This window comes from Varanus komodoensis, unplaced genomic scaffold (assembly GCF_004798865.1).
Source record: "Varanus komodoensis strain SLA01 unplaced genomic scaffold, ASM479886v1 scaffold21, whole genome shotgun sequence".
Classification (NCBI taxonomy): domain Eukaryota; kingdom Metazoa; phylum Chordata; class Lepidosauria; order Squamata; family Varanidae; genus Varanus; species Varanus komodoensis.
In genome coordinates, this window is record NW_025335589.1 from 13,769,898 (window position 1) to 13,792,107 (window position 22,210).

General features: G+C 43.2%; 1 protein-coding gene across 4 annotated transcripts; it reads left to right on the top strand.

Moving 5' to 3' along the window:
- The first annotated feature begins 4,970 nt into the window (after positions 1 to 4,970).
- MSMO1 (methylsterol monooxygenase 1) lies at positions 4,971 to 18,310 on the top strand. 4 transcript variants are annotated; one of them, XM_044430986.1, is made up of 7 exons: positions 4,973 to 5,014; positions 5,951 to 6,015; positions 6,875 to 7,176; positions 12,108 to 12,256; positions 13,969 to 14,095; positions 15,347 to 15,501; positions 17,313 to 18,310. In XM_044430986.1, exons 3-7 carry the CDS (start codon positions 6,925 to 6,927, stop codon positions 17,518 to 17,520), a joined length of 891 nt encoding a protein of 296 aa, XP_044286921.1. In that variant the 5' UTR covers positions 4,973 to 5,014; positions 5,951 to 6,015; positions 6,875 to 6,924; the 3' UTR covers positions 17,521 to 18,310. The 4 variants fall into 4 exon arrangements, with proteins under 4 accessions (XP_044286922.1, XP_044286921.1, XP_044286925.1 ...); XM_044430990.1 differs by lacking the exon at positions 4,973 to 5,014 and adding an exon at positions 5,073 to 5,207; XM_044430988.1 differs by lacking the exon at positions 4,973 to 5,014 and adding an exon at positions 5,417 to 5,466.
- The last annotated feature ends 3,900 nt before the right edge of the window (positions 18,311 to 22,210 follow it).

Consider the following 22,210-nt stretch of genomic DNA (forward strand, 5'->3'; position numbering starts at 1 on the left):
AAGATCATGACCACTACTTTGTAGACAGATTGAAGGAACTAGCTATATTTTTTTGGAAAAAATATTTTAAATATTTAAAAGCCATGGTGACCATCCTCAACTTACATAGGTTGTCAGATGAGAGAGCAATTTTTCACCTTTCTTGGGATGCTGTGGAGGCCTTCTTGGAGATTTCCAGACGGTAGCCATGTACATTGTAGTAAAAACAACAAAGTTTGTGGCATCTTAAGGACTAACAATCTGGCACTAGACCCATCCATTTCACCTTTGTTCAGTATACAAAGCTGAAACATTTGTTGTAATATCCATACATCTGATGATTTTACAGTTTATGAAAACAAACCAACATAAAGGTACTAAACTTACCTCTTAAAACTTTAAGAGGTAAGATTTTGTTTTTCCTTGGAGATCTTAAAGAAAGGTTGCACCAGCATTTGTTAAAGGCATTCTTAAGCATAGGGTGGCAGAGTACATAATTCACAAGTGCTTAAATTCTTTATGGGGAGATGGATATTTTGTGAGCATTACGGCTACTCTCACAAAAAGGCTGTCATGGGAGAATAGTAGGACTTACATCCATAGGGTTACACTCAAAATGGTTTAGATATAAATATTAGAAGTCACTGTTTTGAAACTTTTAAACAGCAAAACAAACAACTATGTCTACTAACCATTGATAATTAGTCCTCTGTCAGTCTCACTCATTTTAAAGGGGTTTTGAACAATTGGACACTGACTTTAAGGTAAGGCATATGTTGTGTAAACTTGTGGTTCTTCCACAGCCTAGTTCTCATTGAAGAAATGCACCTGATTCTTGGCTGCCCTGTGATAACCTCTGGATGTTTTGAATAGCAACCCTCACCATTCCAGATGCAGGAGCTGAAAAGAATTTAAGTCTGAATCATCTATTTGAGGAAGGTTGCTATGAAACGTATTTCTTGCAAGCTCCTGTTTAAATCTCTCCCTTCATGCACATGTGTCCTCAAGCCCCCTCTCCAGTACAGAAAACTAGATGCTGGGCAGTGGGGGAAGCTAAATCCTACATTCTTTGGGTGGGGTGTGTGCTGTGCTTTTAGCTAGAGAAGTCGTCGTTTTCACTATCCCATCAGATAAGGAGATGATGGTAAGACTCTCCTTCTTAACCAGTAATGCAATCTAAAGCAGTGGTGGCTATTCCTAGATGTTCCGGGCTTCTATTCTCAGCATTCCTGATAGTGCAGCCCAAACCATTTGGAGACCTACTACCTTTTGTTCGCCCCTGTGATAATAAAGCTTATCCATGCTTATGGCAAAACAAAGCCGCTTTGAGACTCAGACCCATCCGTACCTGTATTAATTTGAAGATGGGCTCCCTTTCCCAGCCTCCCCCTACAAAAAAAGGAAATTAAGAACTAGTTAATACAATACCCCATTCTTTATAAGAAGATAACAGTAACAGCCTCTTCATGGATCACTGCCTTGTCGTGGTGAAGGGGCTTGCATAGCTCAATGAAGCTATGAGCTATGCCGTGCAGGGCCACCCATGACGGACAATCATAGCAGAGAGCTCTGACAAAACGTGATCCACTGGAGAAGGAAATGGCAACCCACTCCAGTATCTTTGCCATGAAAACCCCATGGACACTACCAAAAGGCAAAAAGATATGACGCTGGAAGATGAGCCCCTCAGGTCGGAAGGTGTCCAATATGCTACTGGGAAGAGCAGAGGGCTAGTACTAGTAGCGCCAGAAAGAATGAAGAGACTGCGTCAAAGCTGAAAGGACACTCAGTTGCAGATAGATCTGGTAGTGAAAGGAAAGTCCGATGCTGCAAAGATCTATACTCCATAGGAACCTGGAATGTAAGATCCATGAATCAAGGCAAGCTGGATGTGGTCAAACAAGAGATGACACAGAACATCGACCTCTTAGGAATCAGTGAACTAAAATGGACAGGAATGGGTGAATTTAATTCAGATGACCATCAGGTATACTACTGCGGGCAAGAATCCCTCAGAAGAAATGGAGTAGCCTTCATACTCAATAAAAGAGTAGGAAAAGCAGTACTGGAATACAATCTCCAAAATGACAGAATGATCTCAGTTCAAATCCAAGGCAAACCATTCAACATCACAGAAGTCCAAGTCTATGCCCCAACCACTGGTGCTGAAGAGGCTGAAGTTGACAGGTTCTATGACGGCCCACAACACCTTCTAGAATTAACACCCAAAAACTGATGTCCTTATTATGGGGGATTGGAATGCTAAAGTAGGAAGCCAAAAGATAACCGGAATAACAGGCAAGTGTGGCCTTGGAGTACAAAATGAAGCAGGGCACAGGCTGGTAGAATTTTGTCAAGAGAATATGATGGTCATAGCAAACACTCTTTTCCAACAACCCAAGAGACGACTCTACACAGGGACATCACCAGACGGTCAACACAGAAATCAGATTGACTATGTGCTCTGCAGCCAAAGATGGAGAAGCTCTATACAGTCAGTAAAAACTAGACCAGGAGCCAACTGTGGCTCAGATCATGAGCTTCTTGTTGCAAAATTTAGATTTAAATTGAAGAAAGTAGGGGAAAGCACTAGGCCACTCAGGGATGACCTAAATCATATCCCTGATGAATATACAGTAGAGGTTACAAATAGATTTAAGGAATTAGATCTGATAGACAGAGTGCCTGAAGAACTATGGACGGAGGTTCGCAACATTGTTCAAGAGGTAGCAACTAAAACCATCCCAAAGGAAAAGAAATGCAAGAAAGCAAAGGGAGAAAGAGAAAGATACAAACAATTGAATGCAGAATTCCAGAGAACAGCTAGAAGAGATAAGAATGCCTTCTTAAATGAACAGTGCAAAGAAATAGAAGAAAACAATAGAATAGGGAGGACCAGAGATCTCTTCAAGAAAATTGGAGATATGAAGGGAACATTTCATGCAAAGATGGGCATGATAAAGGACCAAAATGGCAGGGACCTAACAGAGGCAGAAGAGATTAAGAAGAGGTGGCAAGATTGCACAGAAGAACTATACAAGAAAGAGCTTAACGTCCCTGATAACCACGATGGGGTGGTCACTGACCTCGAGCCAGACATCCTGGAATGTGAAGTCAAATGGGCCTTAGAAAGTCTGAGCAACAACAAAGCTAGTGGAGGTGACAGTATTCCAGCTGAGCTATTCAAAATCTTAAAAGGCGATGCAGTAAAAGTGCTGCACTCAATATGCCAGCAAATTTGCAAAACTCAAGAGTGGCCACAGGATTGGAAAAGGTCAGTTTACATTCCGATCTCAAAGAAAGGCAATGCTAAGGAATGTTCAAACTACCACACCATTGCACTCATTTCACATGCTAGCAAAGTTATGCTCAAAATCCTACAAGCTAGCCTCCAGCAGTATGTGGACCGGTAACTTCCAGAAGTACAGGAAGGATTTCGAAGAGGGAGAGGAACTAGAGATCAAATTGCCAACATATGCTGGATCATGGAGAAAACTAGGGAGTTCCAGAAAAACATCTACTTCTGCTTCATTGACTATGCTGAAACCTTTGATTGTGTGGATCACAACAAATCGTGGCAAGTTCTTAAAGAGATGGGAGTGCCAGACCATCTTATTTGTCTTTTGAGAAACATATGCGGGTCAAGAAGCAACAGTGAGAACTGGACATGGTACCACTGATTGGTTCAAAATGGAGAAAGGAATTCAGCAAGGCTGTATACTGTTGCCCTGCCTATTTAACTTATATGCAGAGCACATCATGAGAAAGGCGGGGCTAGATGAATCACCAGTTGGAATTAAGATTGCTGGGAGAAATATCAACAACCTCAGATATGCAGATGATACCACTCTCATGGCAGAAAGTGAAGAGGAACTAAAGATCCTCTTGATGTGGGTGAAGGAAGAGAGTGCAAAAGTTGGCTTGAAACTCAACATTAAGAAAACTAAGATCATGGCATCTGGTCCTCTCACTTCCTGGCAAATAGATGGGGAAGAAATGGAGGTAGTGACAGATTTTATTTTCCTGGGCTCCAAGATCACCTCAGACGGGGACTGCAGCCAAGAAATTAAAAGACCCTTGCTCCTGGAGAGGAAAGCTATGACAAATCCAGACAGCATACTAAAAAAGCAGAGACATCATCCTGCCAACAAAAGTGCGTATAGTCAAGGCTGTGGTTTTCCCAGTTGCAATATATGGCTGTGAAAGCTGGACCATAAGGAAGGCTGAGCACCAAAGGATTGAGGCTTTGAATTGTGGTGCTGGAGGAGACTCCTGCGAGTCCCCTGGAGCACAAGGAAATCAAACCAGTCAGTCCTAGAGGAGATCAACCCTGACTGCTCTTTAGAAGGCCAGATAGTGAAGATGAAACTCAAATACTTTGGCCACCTAATGAGAAGGAAAGACTCCCTGGAGAAAAGCCTAATGCTGGGAACAATGCTGGGAGGGCAAAAGAAGGAGGGGACGGCAGAGAATGAGGTGGCTAGATGGAGTCACTGAAGCAGTTGGCGTGAGCTTAAGTGGACTCCGGGGGATGGTGGAGGGCAGGAGGGCCTGGAGGAATGTTGTCCATGGGGTCGCGATGGGTCGGACACGACTTCGCGACTAACAACAACAGTAACAGGAAGCCTCCCTGGGAGCAAGTTCGGGTTAAACCTGTACCAGGTAAAATTGGCCTAGAATGTTGCGGACGTGCTCCCTAAAACACACTCTACGGTTTCCATGAGAACCTTCTGCTCAGGTAACGTTCCGCCCATTCATCTCCCCTTCATCGCTAGACCGACTCGCCATCCGATTGGCAGCCTGACGAAATCTGACTATCCTCACTCCATCCCGTCAGCCAATGGAAGCCCACAATACCTCCTGTGTTCTCTGACTGCCGCACGCCTGACTGTAACGGAGTCCTGCGTAACAGCCAATCGGAGCGGCAAAGGCAGCCCTCTGCGCCCAATCGGGGAAGCGTATTTCAGGTCCTGGTGGGGAGGGGGCCTTTTAGTTTGTTGTTGGCCGTTCTGGAAGCTGCTCGGAGCTCGCGGAGGTAAGTGCTTGGTGGCCCTAATGGGAGAACTGCGGTGGCTTGCGGGGAGGAGGTTTCTGCCGAACGGCTCGGCCGATGGTGTTCTTGCTCCTTTTCTACGCTGCATGGGAAGCCTGGAGCCTTTGTGCTGACTGAGCCCGACAGGGGGGCGTGAGGGCAAGAGCCCTTTCTCGCTGTGGCTTTCCAGCAACTGGTAAGCAGAGCCATGCCGACATGGATCCTGGAGGCAGGGCATGAGTAGAGACGATAGATTCTTCTTGGTATGAGTGTGCTGTTTAATACTGCAGGTGTTCAGTGGGCAGCTTCTCAGATGTCTTGTTAAGCTCCCCCCTCTTAATGTCCGGTCAATGAGGATGGAAACGCATCACCTATGAACTGAGAAGACCCCCCCCCCCCCGATGCAGTGGTATCCTCAGGCTCAGCGTTTTGCTGTTCGTTGAGAAGGTTGACCTGTAAGCGTTTGTGCGAAAAGGTGCCTCTGCGGCAGGGCTGAATTTGTTTCTCCTGGGGCTTTTGTTCTGTTTCAGAAGTGATGGAATTTGCATTTTGGCACATGGTACTTGGTAAAAGACATTAAGCAGCAAGTCAGTTTCTTTCTGTGTAACCCAGAGAGCAATATATATGGGGGAAGCTTTAATCTTGGGAAATGTGGATATATTGATTCCCAAAGGTAATTCTGTTTTTAGGTTAGAAGTATACTCTGATTTTCAAGCTCACTAAAGGCCTTTAAAGTGTCCTCCCTTCTCTTCTATTAGCTGACGCTTCTGATAAATTAAAATGAATATTGTTGGCCTTGGTGTTAGCAAAATGCTCTTCAGAATTATTTTCCCACTTTTTATTTGCAGCTTGCATCTCCTTTGTGCAAGCTTATGCTTCTGTTTTCCTCACTTAGGCAAGATTTCATTTTCTGAAGTGACCATTTCTTTTCTCTTACAGTTTCTTTGAAGCTGATTGTGAACTGTTAGTCACCTTATGCTTGGTTCTACCTTTCCTCACTTCTGGTAGGCATTCCAAGATTCTATTATGGTGGCTTTGTGCATGTTGAAAGCAGGCCTTGAACTCTCCATTTCAGCTTCCTTTTTACCAGTTCCCTCATTTTAGAGAAGTTTCCTCTCCTGAAGTCAAAAGTTGGATTAATTTGGCAATTTTCCACTTATATGTAGATAATATGAGAGCGATATTTTGTTGAACCAATTGAAAATAGTGACCACATTTCATGAGGTCCTGGGCAACCCTCCCTGTCCCATTAAATCCAGGATTGCCTCTCCTATGGTCACTTCCATGACCCATTTTTTCATGGCAGTCAAGAAATGTAACCTCTTCACCATGACTGGAACATACTTTTTTCAGTCATTGTACGGGGAATTGATATCTCCCATTATTACCACACATTCTCATTTGGAAGCTTCCCTGATTTCGTTTTCCTTCTCAGGATTGCCCTGCACATTCTGGTCTGGAGAACAACAGCATGCTGCTAGTATAAATTAGTTTTGGAGCCCAGTATTTTCACACACAACACTTATGTGGTGGAGAATTCAAAGCGATATTTTCTGATGTAGTTATGTGGGTCTCATGATCCTTTAGTTCTGCTTCTCATAATCTTATATCTAGCAAATCTCTCTACCCCAGATCTTGAAGGTACCATGCACTGCCCGTGAATAATGCTGATTGGGAGCAGAATAATTGTTTTCACTGTTATTGTTACATAGCTTGGCTGTACTGTTCAAACAAAACCATCTGGTAGTTTCAGTCAAAATTTGATTTGGTGATTTACCTAGAATTTCAGTGTATTTTTAGTGAGCAAGATTTCTGCATTGTTCTGCTGGCTGTTCTCCTAAAATAAATTCTGATGTTTTGCAGATCCATTGAAATCCTGTGGAAGTTACTTGTGTGATGTTCCAACACTAAAAATGGCAACTAACAGCAGCGGCATATTGAATTCTGCATACCTGGCAGTAGAATATGTGGACTCTTTCTTGCCGGAGAACCCGTTACAGCAACCATTTAAAAATGTTTGGGAATATATGCTAAATAGCTATACTAAATTCCAGATTGCAACCTGGGGATCACTTCTCATCCATGAACTTTCTTATTTTTTACTCTGTTTGCCTGGATTTGTATTTCAGTTTATACCTTACATGCAAAAGTATAAAATACAACAGGTAAGATGGAACTGATTATACTCCTGATCTGGTTCTAGCAAGTAGCACAACCTGGAATTTCCCAGCCTACAAATCCCCCCCAACCCCGCCCCCCCCAGTAAAACTTTTTGTCACACCAAGGCTGTATTGGGGTGTCTGCTTAGAAAATTAGTATCACTTGTTTTGCTTTTGTTTTGTTCTGTTTTGTTTGGTAAATCTGGACTAATTTTCTCAATGCAATTCTTACTGTTCATATTTTGGTGAATGTGGGCCAACTTTATGCTAATCACTTTAGGCTGGTGTTTACTTTTGAATATTGCTATTTCTAAAATTGCTGATTCCCTGTCTCAGTTCTTTGGTGCTGTTGGGAAAACTGGTTCCTGGCCTGTAAGGTTTGTTTACATAAGGGCAGTGATTTTTGTTTTTCCTTGATAAGGAACTGTGGAAAATGGAAGGATGGTGACCCTAGAATTAATTACTAGGTGTATGTGGAGGTACTGATCAAAGCAATAAGGGGGAGATGATGCCAAGTTTAATAAGGTGTATACTATGGAATAATTGGCATTGAACAGAATGGTGATTATTTATTTATTTGTACTTTCATGTATATTCTGCCTAGTACTGTAGTCTCTGAGTAAATATGCACAGAACTGTGTAAAATAGTAAATTAAAGATGGGGATCCCTTTGGATCATTGGTTATGTCCCTTGAGGAACTAATTGAAAATTTCAAAGCTGTTAGAACACTAGAGGGACAATCTGAAGTAATCTTTGGGCACAATGCTATGACCGAGTCCCAGACCCTAACCCTGGGAAAGCACTTGGTGATCATAACTGGGGCTCTGAATTTGGAACACCCTCTTCTCTCCCCACAGCTGGTGTAGTTCTTTGGCTGTCCACTGCAGTTCCAAAGTCACAAGTGCAACTTTGGAGCCAGCCCAGTGGTGGGACAGGGAGAGGAGGAACAAGGGTTCACTCCCATATAAGGTTTCTGAGTGGCACCTCAGCCCCTACTCCTTGTGTGCAGGGAGTGAAACACGTAGATGGCCAAAATCAGCTATCTACACGTACTGAAGCAATTCTTCCACATTCTACTGGATGTCTATAATCCTTCAAATTTAGAAGGGTGCCCTTATTGGGTGGTGCCCTTACGAAGTTTTAGTAGTACAGTGTTTATGAAGTACTGTCAAGGAAACCTATCTTGGAAGATAAACCTATAGGTGCAGTTTATCATGTATTATAGTATTGATAACAAAGCATACAAAATATTAAGTCAAATCATTTTGTGGCATGCAGCATGCCAGTGATGTTTCTCCAATATTGACTCATTGTGTTTCAGTATTGACTCATCGTGCTTCCACTGTTAACCTGATACAGAATATGGTTGCTCATCTCTGAAATTAGACCACCACAAGTGTGTCATGCTAGTACAGAAGAAACATAGAAACAGAGGGAGTCAGAAGGGGCTTCCTGGGCCATCTAGTCTGACCCCTGGCTCCAGCCGGCTCCACTCATGACATGCCCACCATGTGCATGTCTAGCCTATCCTTGAACACCCTCACCGATGGGGCCTCAGCCACCTCCCGTGGAAGCCCATTTCATACCCTAACTTCCTGGGATCTAAACTGAACCTTGGTTCCCTGAGTTTGGCTCCGTTGGAGCACGTCCTGCCCTCCTCTGCAGGGGAGAACAGGTCTCTGCTCGCCTCTGTGTGACACCCCCTCACATACCTGTATGTCGCCAACAGATCCCCTCTGAGTCTCCTCCAGGCTGAAAGAGCCTAGTTTTCTCAGTCTCACCTCATACAGCATTCCCTGCCAATCAGCCACCAAACTTGTGGCCCTACGCTGCACTGACTCTAACCTGGCTACATCCTTCCTGTAATGAGGGGCCCAAAACTGAGCACAATACTCCACTTGTAGGCACACCAGAGTGGTACAGAGTGGTAGTATTACCTCTCTTGATCTAGAAGCCACACTTCTGGCTATGCAACCAAGGGTGGCATTCACCTTATTTATTTAGAATATTTATATGCCGTCCTATTGTGAAAGCCTCAGGACGGCTTACATAGGTGAAATAACATAAAACCACTGTATCTTGACCACTGCATCACACTGCTGTCTCATGTTTAGCCTGCAGTCAACCAGCACCCCAAGGTCCCTTTCACAAGTGCTGCTCTCCAGCCGCTTGTCCCCTAACCTGTACCCATTCCTATGCCCCAAATGCAAGACCATACGCTTAACCACATTGAACGCCATCCTGTTGTCTCCTGCCCACTTCCATAGTCTGTCCAAATCCTTTTGGATCTGGAGTACCTGCTCCTCAGTTGTGGCCACTGCCCCAGTTTTAGTATTGTCTGTGAATTTTATCAGCAGACTGTTCACCCCTTCTTCCATGTCATTGATGAAAAGATTAAACGGGATCCTGCCATCCTGATGATTCCCCGCTAATAGTTACCCTCTGCTTTCGGTCAGTCAGCCATGCCCTAATCCATTGAACAGTGCATTGGTCTATCCCAAAACTCCTCAGTGTCTCAACCAGGATATCATGGGGCACTTTCTCAAAGGCCTTGCTGAAATCAAGGTAAACCCCCACCCACTGCATCCCCTCCAACTAGCCACCTTGAAACCTTGTTGTAGAATTCCACAAGGTTTGTCTGGCAGGACCTGTTATTGCGGAAGCCGTGTTGTGCGGCCTCCAGCCTCCCTTCCCTATCTAGCATCACTAGATCTCTCGCTATTATGAGCCTTTCCATTGTTTTTCCTTTCCATTGTTTTCCTCATCCTTGGCAGCACACTGACAGGCCCTGCGAATGCTTGGACTACTTGCGGCTAATGAGTTGCAGCTTGTGATGTCATTGCCTGGTGCTGCTACTTCCTTCCGAGCATGCGCATTTACCCTGTGTTCTGTTATCCAATGCTCGGCTGCTGGGGTGACTTGGCTCGCATACCAACAGAGAGGGCTCTGGGTGCCCGCTGTGGCACGCATGCCATAGCTTTGCCACCACTCCTCTTTAGCTTCTAGGAAGCGATGTGACCTGCATGTCACCGCTGAGTGAGTCTCCCAACGAATATCGGGGAGAATGAAATATCCCATAATTACTGTGTCCCTCCTCTGAGAGATCCTTAGAATCTGATCTGTCAGGACATCATCCAGGGGCTCAATTTGACCTGGAGGGCGATAGCATACCCCCACTGTCAGGTCCCTTTCCCTGTCAAAACCTCTTAGTTTCACCCAGACTGCCTCTACCGAATCCCCATCTGTGCTGCATTCTATCTCAGTGCATCCTATCCCTTCCCTGACATATAAAGCTATGCCCCCACCCCTCTTTCCCCTCCTGTCCTTTCTAAACAGGTGATACCCCTCTGTGTTTACATTCCAGTCTTGCCTTTCATCCCACCCAAGTTTCCATGATCCCCACCAGGTCATACCCTCCTATTCCCAGGAGAGCTTCAAGCTCTTCCTGCTTATTACCCATGCTCCTAGCATTGGTGTACATGCACCTCAACTCCTTCCCACAGCTTCCTTTCTTTGGAGTCCCCAGCCTCTTCCTTCCTCCCATCTTCCCTGATATCGGCCCTCTCTTTGTAGGAGTCCTGTCAGCCCCTGCACTACCTCTGAAATCCTGGTCCCAGAGCCCTGACCCTCTCCCCACACTTGTCCAGTGCGGACAAGTTTTGGGGGGCCTGAACCCCCCTCCCACCCCTGGCTCAGTTTAAAGTCTTCTGGACAAAGCTCGCTAGAGCATCTCCAAAGGACCTTTTCCCCATTCTTGTGAGTGCAGCCTGTCCCTTGCCAGAAGTCCATTGGCAAGAAACCAGGTGCCATGGTCGAGGAACCTGAAGTGTTTCTTCTGGCACCACACTCTAAGTCGGTCGTTCACTTCGGCGACCCTCCTATCCCTGCCTGGCCCAAATCCCCGGACCTGTAAGATAGATGAGAAGGGCACTCGGGCCTTTAGGTCCATGAGTTTCTTCCCCAAGGCCTCAAAGTCCCTGGTGATCCCACCCACACCCTGCCTGGTTACCTTATATGTCCCCTCATAAATCACCAGAAGCGGCTGGTGACCCCTGGAGTGAACAAGACGCTCCACTCTGTCATTCACATGCCGGATGCGTGCGCCTGGCAGGTGACAGACCTCCCTCTCCTCAAGGTCGGGACGCCACACCGCTGCCTCAGTGCCCCTCAGCAGCGCTGTACTGACTTGGCTGTACTGACTTGGTGTTTGAACATCATGCTCTGTTCAAACTCTAAAGCTATAAATGCCTTAAGCCTTACATATGGCAATTGCTTTATTTTGACCTGCAAATAGCAATGGGTACATTTCTAGTGTTGCTTCATTACAATAAACCTAGATTATATAGACAGTCATAGTGCTGTTTCCAGACTTGAAGGACAAATTGGAACAGGCTTAGAAGTGTATGTATTCCAACAGCATCTTAATCTTCTTCTTATTTTCACCTACCTTAAATCAAACGGTGCCAAGACAGAAATCCAGACTAGGATGGTAGTTGGCTTGAGAATCCACACAGAGATGCAGATCTGAGACATTGATAGTCCTAGTCAGTGGTCCACTTTCCTTTTCCCAGCTTATTTTGTGTACCTGTTATTTTTTATTTACCCCAAATCTTTTGCACTGTTGGGCAATAACAATTTATATTTCTCTGAACAGGCATGACTGAGCTTTTGTTACATTTTGCCAGCCTGTCACAGCCATTCAGTCTCCAGGCACTGGGCCACAAGTCCAGTTACCCTGATCATTGGCCATACTTCTTGGGACTGATAGGAGTTGTAGTCAGACAATATCTGTGGGCCCAAGGCAGGGTGAAGCAGCTTTAAATTATAGCTAGTATTTCTTCCATTGTGTATATGCAACTTGAATACCAGAATCACAGTGTTTTTATATTGTTTTATTGATAAAATATGCATAATATATACTTTTTTGTTGTTACAGGATAAGCCAGAAACATGGGAGAAACAATGGAAATGCTTCAAAACACTTATGTTCAATCACTTTTTTATTCAGCTGCCTCTAATATGTGGCACTTACTATTTTACAGAATACTTCAATATTCCCTATGACTGGGAAAGTATGCCAAGATGGTAGGTAGATGGAACTGGTTAACAGCATTATACAATTATATTGTATAAGGCAGTCTGTCCTTTCTCAGTGCCTTGCAAATGTTTTAGTTTGCAGTTCCCATTATACATAGTCAACATGCTAGCAATCATAGCCCAGCACATCTGAGGAAGGGTGGTATATGACATTTTACTTAAACAGAGAGTTGCATCTTTCAAGTACTGAACTATCCTAAAAATAGGATAAACTGTCTGTATACTCTGTACCCTAAACTATTCAGTAGCATATTGTTCAGTGGTTTCAAGCTGAAATTTTCCTGTAGATCATAAACTGTTCTTGTCAGTAGGATGTGATTTATTTTTTCTGATAATATCACAAAATTTGACAATGCTCCTTGCATTATTGTATAGCAAAGCCAATACAACTTTTGTGTCTCTAAATGGATGAATGCTTATTTCATTTGAAATATTTCTTGGGAAAAGAGTAGCAACCCATCCCATAAGCATCTATATTTTTCCCATATATTAAATTTTTAGATTATCAAATTTTGGCCACATGTAATACACTGCAACCCAGCTACATGTATTTATTCGTTTAAAATACTTGAGGCTGCCTTTAAGGAAAAAAGCTTCTTAAGCTAAGCTTGCTTCTAATATAAAAATATAAGCAAAAGACTTCAAATCATTAATAAAATCATGATGGTGATACAAACATCCAGTTTACTAAAATCCAATTTGTAATGTACATTGTAAAATCTATCATAATTCTCTGTGAGTTGAGCATTGTTTCTGGCTGTGCAGTTTCTTCATACATTTTAGAAACATTATTTGTCTGTTTTGTTTTCAAGCACATGATAACAAATGGAACTATGCTTTTCTTCTCCATGAAATGAATGGAAACATAAAGAGATAATTTTGTATATGATATAATACAGAATCCACAATTTAAGTAATTCTTATCCACCCTAATCTTGCAAAGTGCAGTATACATAAGAAGGCCTAAGCAATAATTTAACTCTGCTGATTGTCCTCACATTTTAAATCCTGCACATATTTAGACAAAAATAGCAGAGTGTGAGCAAGTGTGGTACAGCCAACTGGGCCAGTCACAGACCCATCTCACAGGGTAGTTGCATGGGGGATATGACAGAGCAGCAGGAGGAGAATTGTGCAAAGAGCTTTCAGTTCATTGGGAGGAAAAGTGGGATATAAAATTTTTATTTATGTATTTATTAATTTTAAAACTCCCAACATCTCACAGGTAGCATCGCTGGCTTCAGTGATGTTGGGAGTTGTGGGACTTCTGTCTAAACTTAATTTAATTTGGTTAATTTATTGGCTGTGTTTATTATGGTGTGTGAGGCTATATTTCATCATGAGATATCTATTTTATCTCATTATTGTTTTATTGTATCCAGCATATTTTATGCTGTTTTAGCATCTGTAAGCAGCCCAGAGAACCTTTGGCTTATGGGACAGCATAAAAATGGAATAAAATAAACACACACAGGATTGCACCTTAACTGTATCAGGTTTCTGCATCTTACTGAACACACACACACACACACACACACACACACACACACACACACACACACACCCTCTACCTCTTCCTTAAAGTCAGTGTAGTAGTGGTTTTATGGCCAGAAATATAGCTGTCCAAGAAAACGGTTGATTTGTGGAAATGGGTGGGCTCTATGTTTTATCCTTGCCTCAACAGTTTTTCTCCCACAAAGGTATGTGCTGCTTGCCCAGTGTTTGGGATGTGCTGTGATTGAAGATACCTGGCATTATTTCCTGCATAGGCTGCTGCATCACAAGAGAATATACAAGTACATCCACAAAGTACATCATGAATTTGTTGTATGTATTAAGACTTAAGTTTATGGGTTATATACTTAATGCATGAGTCATGAGTGGGTATAGATATTTGCATAGGCATGTGTTAAGTATTGGCTAGGGGACAAGGAGAGGGAGCTAGGAGGCATGGCAAACCATTTTCATCAGAGGGTTTTTTAGGACTGTAGTTGCTCAGACTCTGTAATTGCAGTGATATATCTCAGCCAATGCTAGATTGCTAAACACAGAAACAGTTCAGTGCATTGCATAACGCATATTTTCCCATCCAAACAATAGCTACAGAACACATACAGTAATCCTTTCCAAAAGACTGTGATCCTTCCATTGTGGGTTGGGAACATGGGATTGAGCTATACACTAGATCCCATTATTATCTAGCTTATTCTTAAATTTGATTGGCAGCAAGTCTTCAGGTTCTCAGTTCTGTCCATCACTTACTACCTGAGATCTTTTATGTGAAGGTGCCAGAAGTTGAACCTGTAGACATGTGCATGGAAAATCTATGATATATAACTAAGCCATGACCTCTTTCTGATGGTTCCAGCTTGCACTGGATGGTTTTCTTAATTTATGGTGTAAAATGTTTTAGAGTAGAAAGCTTTTCTTGAGTAACTGACTTCAATTGCTGAAGTAACATTTCCAATAGGAACATAAAGCCTTCCAGAGATTCAAGCAACCTCTTCAGCATGAGCATAAAAGATGCTGCTGAATGAGTTGCTTCTTGTTCTCTATATTTTTCTGGTGCATCTTAATATGCCTCTTAACTCTCCATTATATACCACCAAATGGCTATGGTACTCCAGGAGCAGGTTGGAGTTGTTAGAGTAAAAATCCTTAGATTTGGAGGCAAAGTTAACTCAGTGATCCTGTGGCCCCTAGACAGTGGGAAGGGGGTGCATAGGATAATTCAGATTCCTAGATTCAGGGTCAGAGACAGAACCTCTTCAAAAATGGCTGTCAAGTTAAAATGCAGAGCTGGAGTGGAAGTGTTGGAAGGTAGAAATGACCTTCATTGCCCCTCTTGCTCTGCACTGGATGCTTGTAAGCCTCTGACTTAAGGGACTTAAGCACAAATTGATAGGAATGAATCCTCAGTATAACAATTGCTGCCTTCTCTGCAACAGTAAATGCAGAGTGTGAATGTGAGAAAGGAGAAAATATGTTTGTGAGATGTATAGTTTTCAAACTTAAATTACTTATACAATAATAGTAACTCTGTGTAGCAAAATAGATACATTCTTCCTTCTTCTCTAGGCTCCATTTGGAATGCAAGCTGAATATGCACATCCTCTAGAAACACTTATCCTTGGGGCTGGATTTTTCATTGGAATAATGGTCTTTTGTAATCATATGATTCTTCTGTGGGCATGGGTAATTTGTCGCTTGATGGAGACTGTTGATGTCCACAGGTAATTTCTTTTTGTTGCTTAGTTTGTTCTTTGTTTTTGCGGGCAAAAATACAAATGCACCAAGCAATAACTAAGTTCCTTTTCCTGCTCTTAAGCATTGCAAACTCTCTTAATTTTTATTCTACAAGTGTGAATTTAAGGGGAGGGGCTGTTGGTCAGTAGTAGATGGCATGCATCGCATGCAGAACATCCAGGGTTTAATCCCCAGCGTGTCAGGATAGCCCTAGCCAAATGCACTCTGAAAGCCTGATGAGCTAGTCAGTGATCTGTTTTCCAAGAAGGGGTAGTTGCCAAGACCTAGTGGTTGAGAGTGTTCATGGAGTGACTGTGATGTTGGAATGTGGTAACTCTGAATTGTTCAGGGAATAATGAATCACTTGTTAAGAAACCATCCTGGACAGGAGCAGGCAGCATGCTCGCATACTGCCACTCAGACTCCAGAATCCATGAAGCCGGTCAGTGTCAACAATGCTGAGTAGATGGGCCAAGGCTCTAAGGCAAGGTGCTAGGCTCCTTAGTCTGGAATCCTGAGAACAGTATATAGAATCGTACTAAGAAGCGCCACCTAATTTAGTGGAATTTGCATATGATTAAATTTACATGGGCTTACAGTGCATATTGTTCTTCAAAGAGCAAATCTTCACATTCTCAGTCACAGCTTACATGTTATTTTTTAACTGAAGTTCCACATAAGTGGGCTATAAAGCCTGTTCCATGATAATTCGCAGTGCAGTTGATAATTGTTTGATTCAGGCATCATGAAAAACCATGTCACCCAGAGAAGCCAGTATGAGACTTGGCCTCACATGCTCCTCAACATTCATGTGCCACAGAGGAGAACAAAGCTTCCACATTTGATATTAAGCTAACCACAGTTACTGTGAACCAAGCCAATAATAGATTATAATAATAGTATATTAATGTTCTAGCAAAAACTGGAGTAACTCCAGATTTAGCATAGCTCCAGATCCCACTGTCACCAGCTAAGCTTTTCTTGTTCTGGCTCATTCCACTCAGATCAGTTATCAGATCTTATGAGCAGAGTTTTTCATACAGCATGCTCTTGGGAAAACAGATGTGAAAACACTAATTCTGTTTTAAAATGGTACTTGGAAGGTATGGTTAGACGCTCTTAAAGATGTCTATAGTTCTTTTCATTGCTTAGGTCAGGCCTAATTCAGAGCATGACAAAAGTTTAGATGATCAGAGCTGTCAGCCAAATTAAGTACTTTTATGTCCAATTAGTTTTGGTGAAAAAGGTTTAAGTACATTCTTATTTAATACGACTTCCATTAAACCTCTTCCATTAAACCTCTTTATGCTTCTAAAATACATGGAACTCCATGGATTGTGTTCTAACTCATCTATCGGTATTTTTCTTACTCCTGTGGAGGCCACATTCCTTCAAACAGCTAGCTCCCTCCTCTGCCTAGTACAGTGTGTAAAAGATATTTACATAATCTTCACATGGATGAATGTATAGCATGTATGAGCAATACAGAAATAAGGGGCACACTCCTTAACTCTCTGAAGTTCCTTACTTGTGTAACTATAACTGTAGAAGTGTATTGTCCAGTGGCATAGTCTTTGAACTTTAAAGGCTTTAAAAGCAAGTCTGTACTGCAGCAAGTAAACATCTGAGGCTGCAGCCTCATATCCTGTTATAGGAACTAAGCTGCACTGAGTTCAATGGGACCTACTTCTGAGTAGGCATGCCTGGGAGGACAGTGTTGGCTTTTAAATTGTGTTCTTGGCAGAGAATCTGGGAACTGTCTGCCTTAGCACTGAAATATGCCTATCTTTCTCTCTAGTGGCTACGATATTCCTCTGAATCCTTTGCATTTGCTGCCTTTCTATGCGGGGGCTCGCTTTCATGACTTCCACCATATGAACTTCATCGGCAACTATGCATCAACCTTCACGTGGTGGGATAAACTCTTTGGGACAGACTCTCAGTACAACTCTTACACCGAGAAAGTGAAGAAACAGGAGTACATGGAGGACAAGAAGACAAAATAAGGTTTCCCTGGAAAGAGAAGGGGGATGAGGAACAGTCAGCAGTCGCAAATAGCTGCCATGTGCTTTTAGTTAAAACTGAAAGATTTAACACATGTTGCAGTCCAAAGCAAAATAATGCATATAACGGAAACCCAAGAACAAACCTACTGTATATTATCTATCTGGTGGGGAAAAAACATTAATTGCTGCATCTTCCTAATGGGAAAATATTTCTATTTTATACATAAATGAAATATATATTTAAATAAAAGGTAAAGAGAAAGGCCTTGCATTTGAAAGTTTGCTAATAACAATATATCCATTAGAGTTTGATATAATTATTGTAATGTTGGCAGGAATTAATGTTCAACTCATGCTAAATGTGTACAAAGCAGTAGTAAAAGCTGATTTTGCCAGTTTTCTAAATGTGAGTTACTAAGTAGAATTTCCTTGGGAGCAAATATGTTGGAAGAGTGTTTTGGCAGATTTGCACATGGTAATGTCAATTTAAAAACCTGAGTCTGGTGTTAGACATTTTTAGATTTGAGAGAAGCTTTTTTCCCCCTTAATTTGCAATGAAGCTATTTTATTTTACTGAATTTACTCTGTCATTGTATTTGGTGTTTCATATAACTGTTTGTAAACTACTGAATTACTGCTATATTTTGCACTCCTGACTGGCAGAAGAGTAAAAATCAGATCATTTCTACATGTATCATGTGAGGGATAAAACCAAATTAGGTTTTCAACTATATTTCCCTCTTCCTTTGGTAACTTACCACTTTCAGAAAATAAAGAGACTGATCTTTGACTGATGTGTGCTTATTGTATTTACAATCCTCCTTTTTCCTTCAGGGAGTTCAAGGCATCTTTCATTAGCCACATCCTCTCCATTCCTCACAACAACTTTGTGAGCTAATTAGACTAGCTTGTGAGTCACCCAGTAAGCTTGTGACTGGGTAAGGACAGCACCCTAATCTTCAGAGTACTAGTTTGACACCAATTGATGGCAAAAGAAGTAGGGGACGGCAGAGAATGAGGTGGCTAGATGGAGTCACTGAAGCAGTCAGCATGAGCTTAAGTGGACTCCGTGAGATGGTGGAGGACAGAAAGGCCTGGAGGAGTGTTGTCCATGGGGTCACAATAGGTCGGACACGACCTTGCAACTAACAGCAACAACTGTACCACACTAATTTGAGAATATTAGATTCATATGGAGTAACTGCTGTCGAGCAGCATGAGTAAAATTTTCTACAGCAGTCACTCTGGTAAGCATGAATTGAAAAAGCATAGTGTTGATAGCAGCTGTTCATACTCTGAATAGATAAAAATCCCTGCTGACCTATTGGAGAAGAGGGTGGCTACTGAAACTAGACAGCATAGGCTATAGTTTTCCCCAGCTTTATGCCCTTGCGATATTATACAAATTGTAACCTACTACTTCATGAGGGCAGGAGTGTGGAGAAGGCTGATAGAAGATTGCAGTTCATGTCACCCTTGAACACAAGCTCAATGTCTTCTAAGTTAGGGTTTTGTTTGTGTTAATGGGCATTGTGGATCTATCATGATAATAGCTTACATTTGTTGTTAGGTACACCTTTGTCAGGGCATCATGGTTGCAGGGCTATAGTATGTTCTTGACCTGTTCTCTTCCTATGGTTCATGTAGACTTCCCTTAATTCAAAAAGAGAAGAAATGGCTGATTGAGCTTTATATTGGAACTCCAGGTTTCCTGGATGGAGGCTTGAGCCAGATGAGCATGAAACAATGTAACCCCTGTATTTGAACCCAGCCCTTCCGGTCTTGGGCTGTACAGTATTTTAATTTCTCAGACAAGATACAAGAGATGTGTGTGTGTGTGTATGCAGGCCAATGGACAGGCACATTTTTAAGCCTTCACTCAACATGTATACTAGTCCCTGGACAAGCAAACAACCATGTGATTGCAAGCATTCTGGCTTCACTGAAGAGTTTCCTGCTAATATTTAAGAGAGAGGACAAGGTATCCATTAAAAGGAAATTAAAGCCATCTAGAATCTAAGGTCAAATGCATCTAGCTGTAGCAACGCTTCTAATGAAACTGATGAAATCAAATGGTATTGTATTACCTTCAGATGTATTATGTCCTTGTGCATCTCTGGAATTAGACTTCTTTATAATAGCATAGAGAACTTTATAAGATTAGGCATTGCATAGTTAATTTAGCAGCCAACTTTACCCACAGGGTTAATCTGGCAAGTTTACTTCTCTCTTAACTATTGATTTTTCTGTTTTCTCTGTTTAATGAACTTTGGGCCTGCAGGTGATGATACCTTGAATATACAAAAAGTCTTGCAGTAAAATACACATTTAAAACATCATGCTATATTGAAATAGTTCAAGTCATAGGCTTTATATAAAACAAGCTTTTCAGTGAGCATATATATTCTGGGGTAGTCCAAGAAAATGTTCATTTATTTATTTATTAAAACATATCTATGCCGCCCCATTTGCCGAAGCCTCGGGGCGGCTCACAACATAAAGTAAAATACAAAAATAACTATATAAAAATAACAATATAAAATAAATAACAATATAAAATAAGTCGTCCTGGCCAGATAAAATAAGCAAATACTGTTAACAATTAAAATGACGCTTAAATAAAAAGGTCTTCGCCTGGCGCCGAAAAACAAATAACGACGGCACCAGGCGGACCTCTCTGGGGAGCGCATTCCATAGATTGGGCGCCACCGCAGAGAAAGCCCTCCTCCGAGTACCTACCCTCCTAACTTCTTTCACGGAGGGTTCCCGGAGAAGGGCCTCTCCTGCAGATCTCAAGGGGCAGGCGGGCATATATGGATGTAAGCTCTCCTTCAGGTAACCAGGACCCAAGCCGTTTAGGGCTTTATAGGTCATCACCAACACCTTGAATTGGGCCCGGACTTCAATGGGAAGCCAGTGAAGCTGACGGAGGACTGGAGTCATGTGAACATAACGCCCAGTCCCCGTCAGCAGCCTGGCAGCTCTGTTTTGAACCAATTGAAGTATCTGGACCGTCTTCAAGGGTAGGCCCACGTAAAGCGCGATACAGAAGTCAAGACAGGAAGTCACCAGCGCATGTGTCACTGTTGCCAGGCAGTCGTACTCCAGGTAGGGGCGCAGCTGATGAATCAGCCGAAGCTGAAGGAAAGCGCTCCTCGCCACCGCTGTCACCTGAGCTTCCAATGAAAGCTCCGGGTCGAGGAGCACTCCCAAGCTGTGGACCTTGTCCCTAAGAGGGAGTGCAACCCCATTCAGGACTAGTTTAAATCCACCCTCTCCGAAGCCCGATCCGCCAACCAACAGGACCTCCATCTTGTCTGGATTGAGCTTCAGTTTATTGGCCCTCATCCAGCCCATTACCTTGGCCAGGCACCGGTTCAGTACAGCCACTGCCTCACCTGGATTGGTGGAAAACAAGAGGTAGAGCTGGGTATCATCAGTGTACTGATGATTCCACAGCCCACACCTCCTGATGACCTCTCCCAGCGGTTTCATGTAGATGTTGAACAGCAAAGGGGACAAAATGGACCCCTGCGGTACTCCATGGCATAGCTGCCATGGTGCAGAGCCATAGTCCCCCAGCACCACCTTCTAGAATCGGCCATTGAGATAGGAGCGGAACCACTGCAAAGCAGTGCCTCCGCCCCGCAATCCTGCTAGCCTATCCAGAAGGATACCATGGTTGATGGTATCGAAAGCCTCTGAGAGCTCCAGGAGAACCAACAGGGACGCACTCCCCCTGTCCTTCTCCCTGCACAGGTCATCGTACAGGGCGACCAAGGCAGATTCAGTACCGTACCTGGGTCTGAAGCCGGACTGAAATGGGTCTAGATAATCAGTTTCATCCAAGAGTGCTTGGAGTTGTCCTGCCACCACCCGCTCTAACACCTTGCCCAGAAACGGGATGTTGGTCACTGGTCTATAGTTAGTGGCCATCTCTGGATCCAGTGATGCTTTCTTCAGGACTGGTCGGACTACCACCTCCTTTAAAGGGGCAGGCACCCGACCCTCCCTGAGAGAAGCGTTAACCACTTCCAAGATCCAGATCCCAATCCCGTGCTTGAAATTATTTATTAACCAAGATGGGCAAGGATCCAGTAGGCAAGTGGCGGGACGTACTCGTCCAAGCACCTTGTCCACATCATCGGGCCGCAATAACTGAAATTCATCCAATAATTCTGGACCAGACGGCAGCATTGGTGTCTCCCCAGAAACCTCTGATTCACTAGTGGTGTCCAGCTCGTGACGAATCTGAGCGATTTTCTCCCTGAAATGCATGGCAAAGTCATCACAGCGGGCCTTTGAGGGTGGAACCCGATCTTCCTTAGGACCTGGACAAACCAGGCCTTGCACTACTCGAAAAAGCTCCGCCGGACGGCATTGTGAGGAGGGAATGGAAGCGGAAAAAAACCTCTTTTTCGCCACCCTCACCGCCACAGCATAGGCCCGATAGTGGGCTCTCAAGTGTGTTTGGTCAGATTCATCCCGTGATCTCCTCCACCTACTCTCTAGCCGTCTCCCAACCTGCTTCATCGCCTGCAATTCAGGTGTATACCAAGGGGAAGAGTGGGCTCTGCCCGGTGGGAGAGGGCACTTAGGAGCGATCGTGTCCACAGCCCTGGTCATCTCCTCGTTCCACAGTTCAACCAGAGCCTCGACAGGAGCACCAGTCTTGTCAGCCGGAAACTCC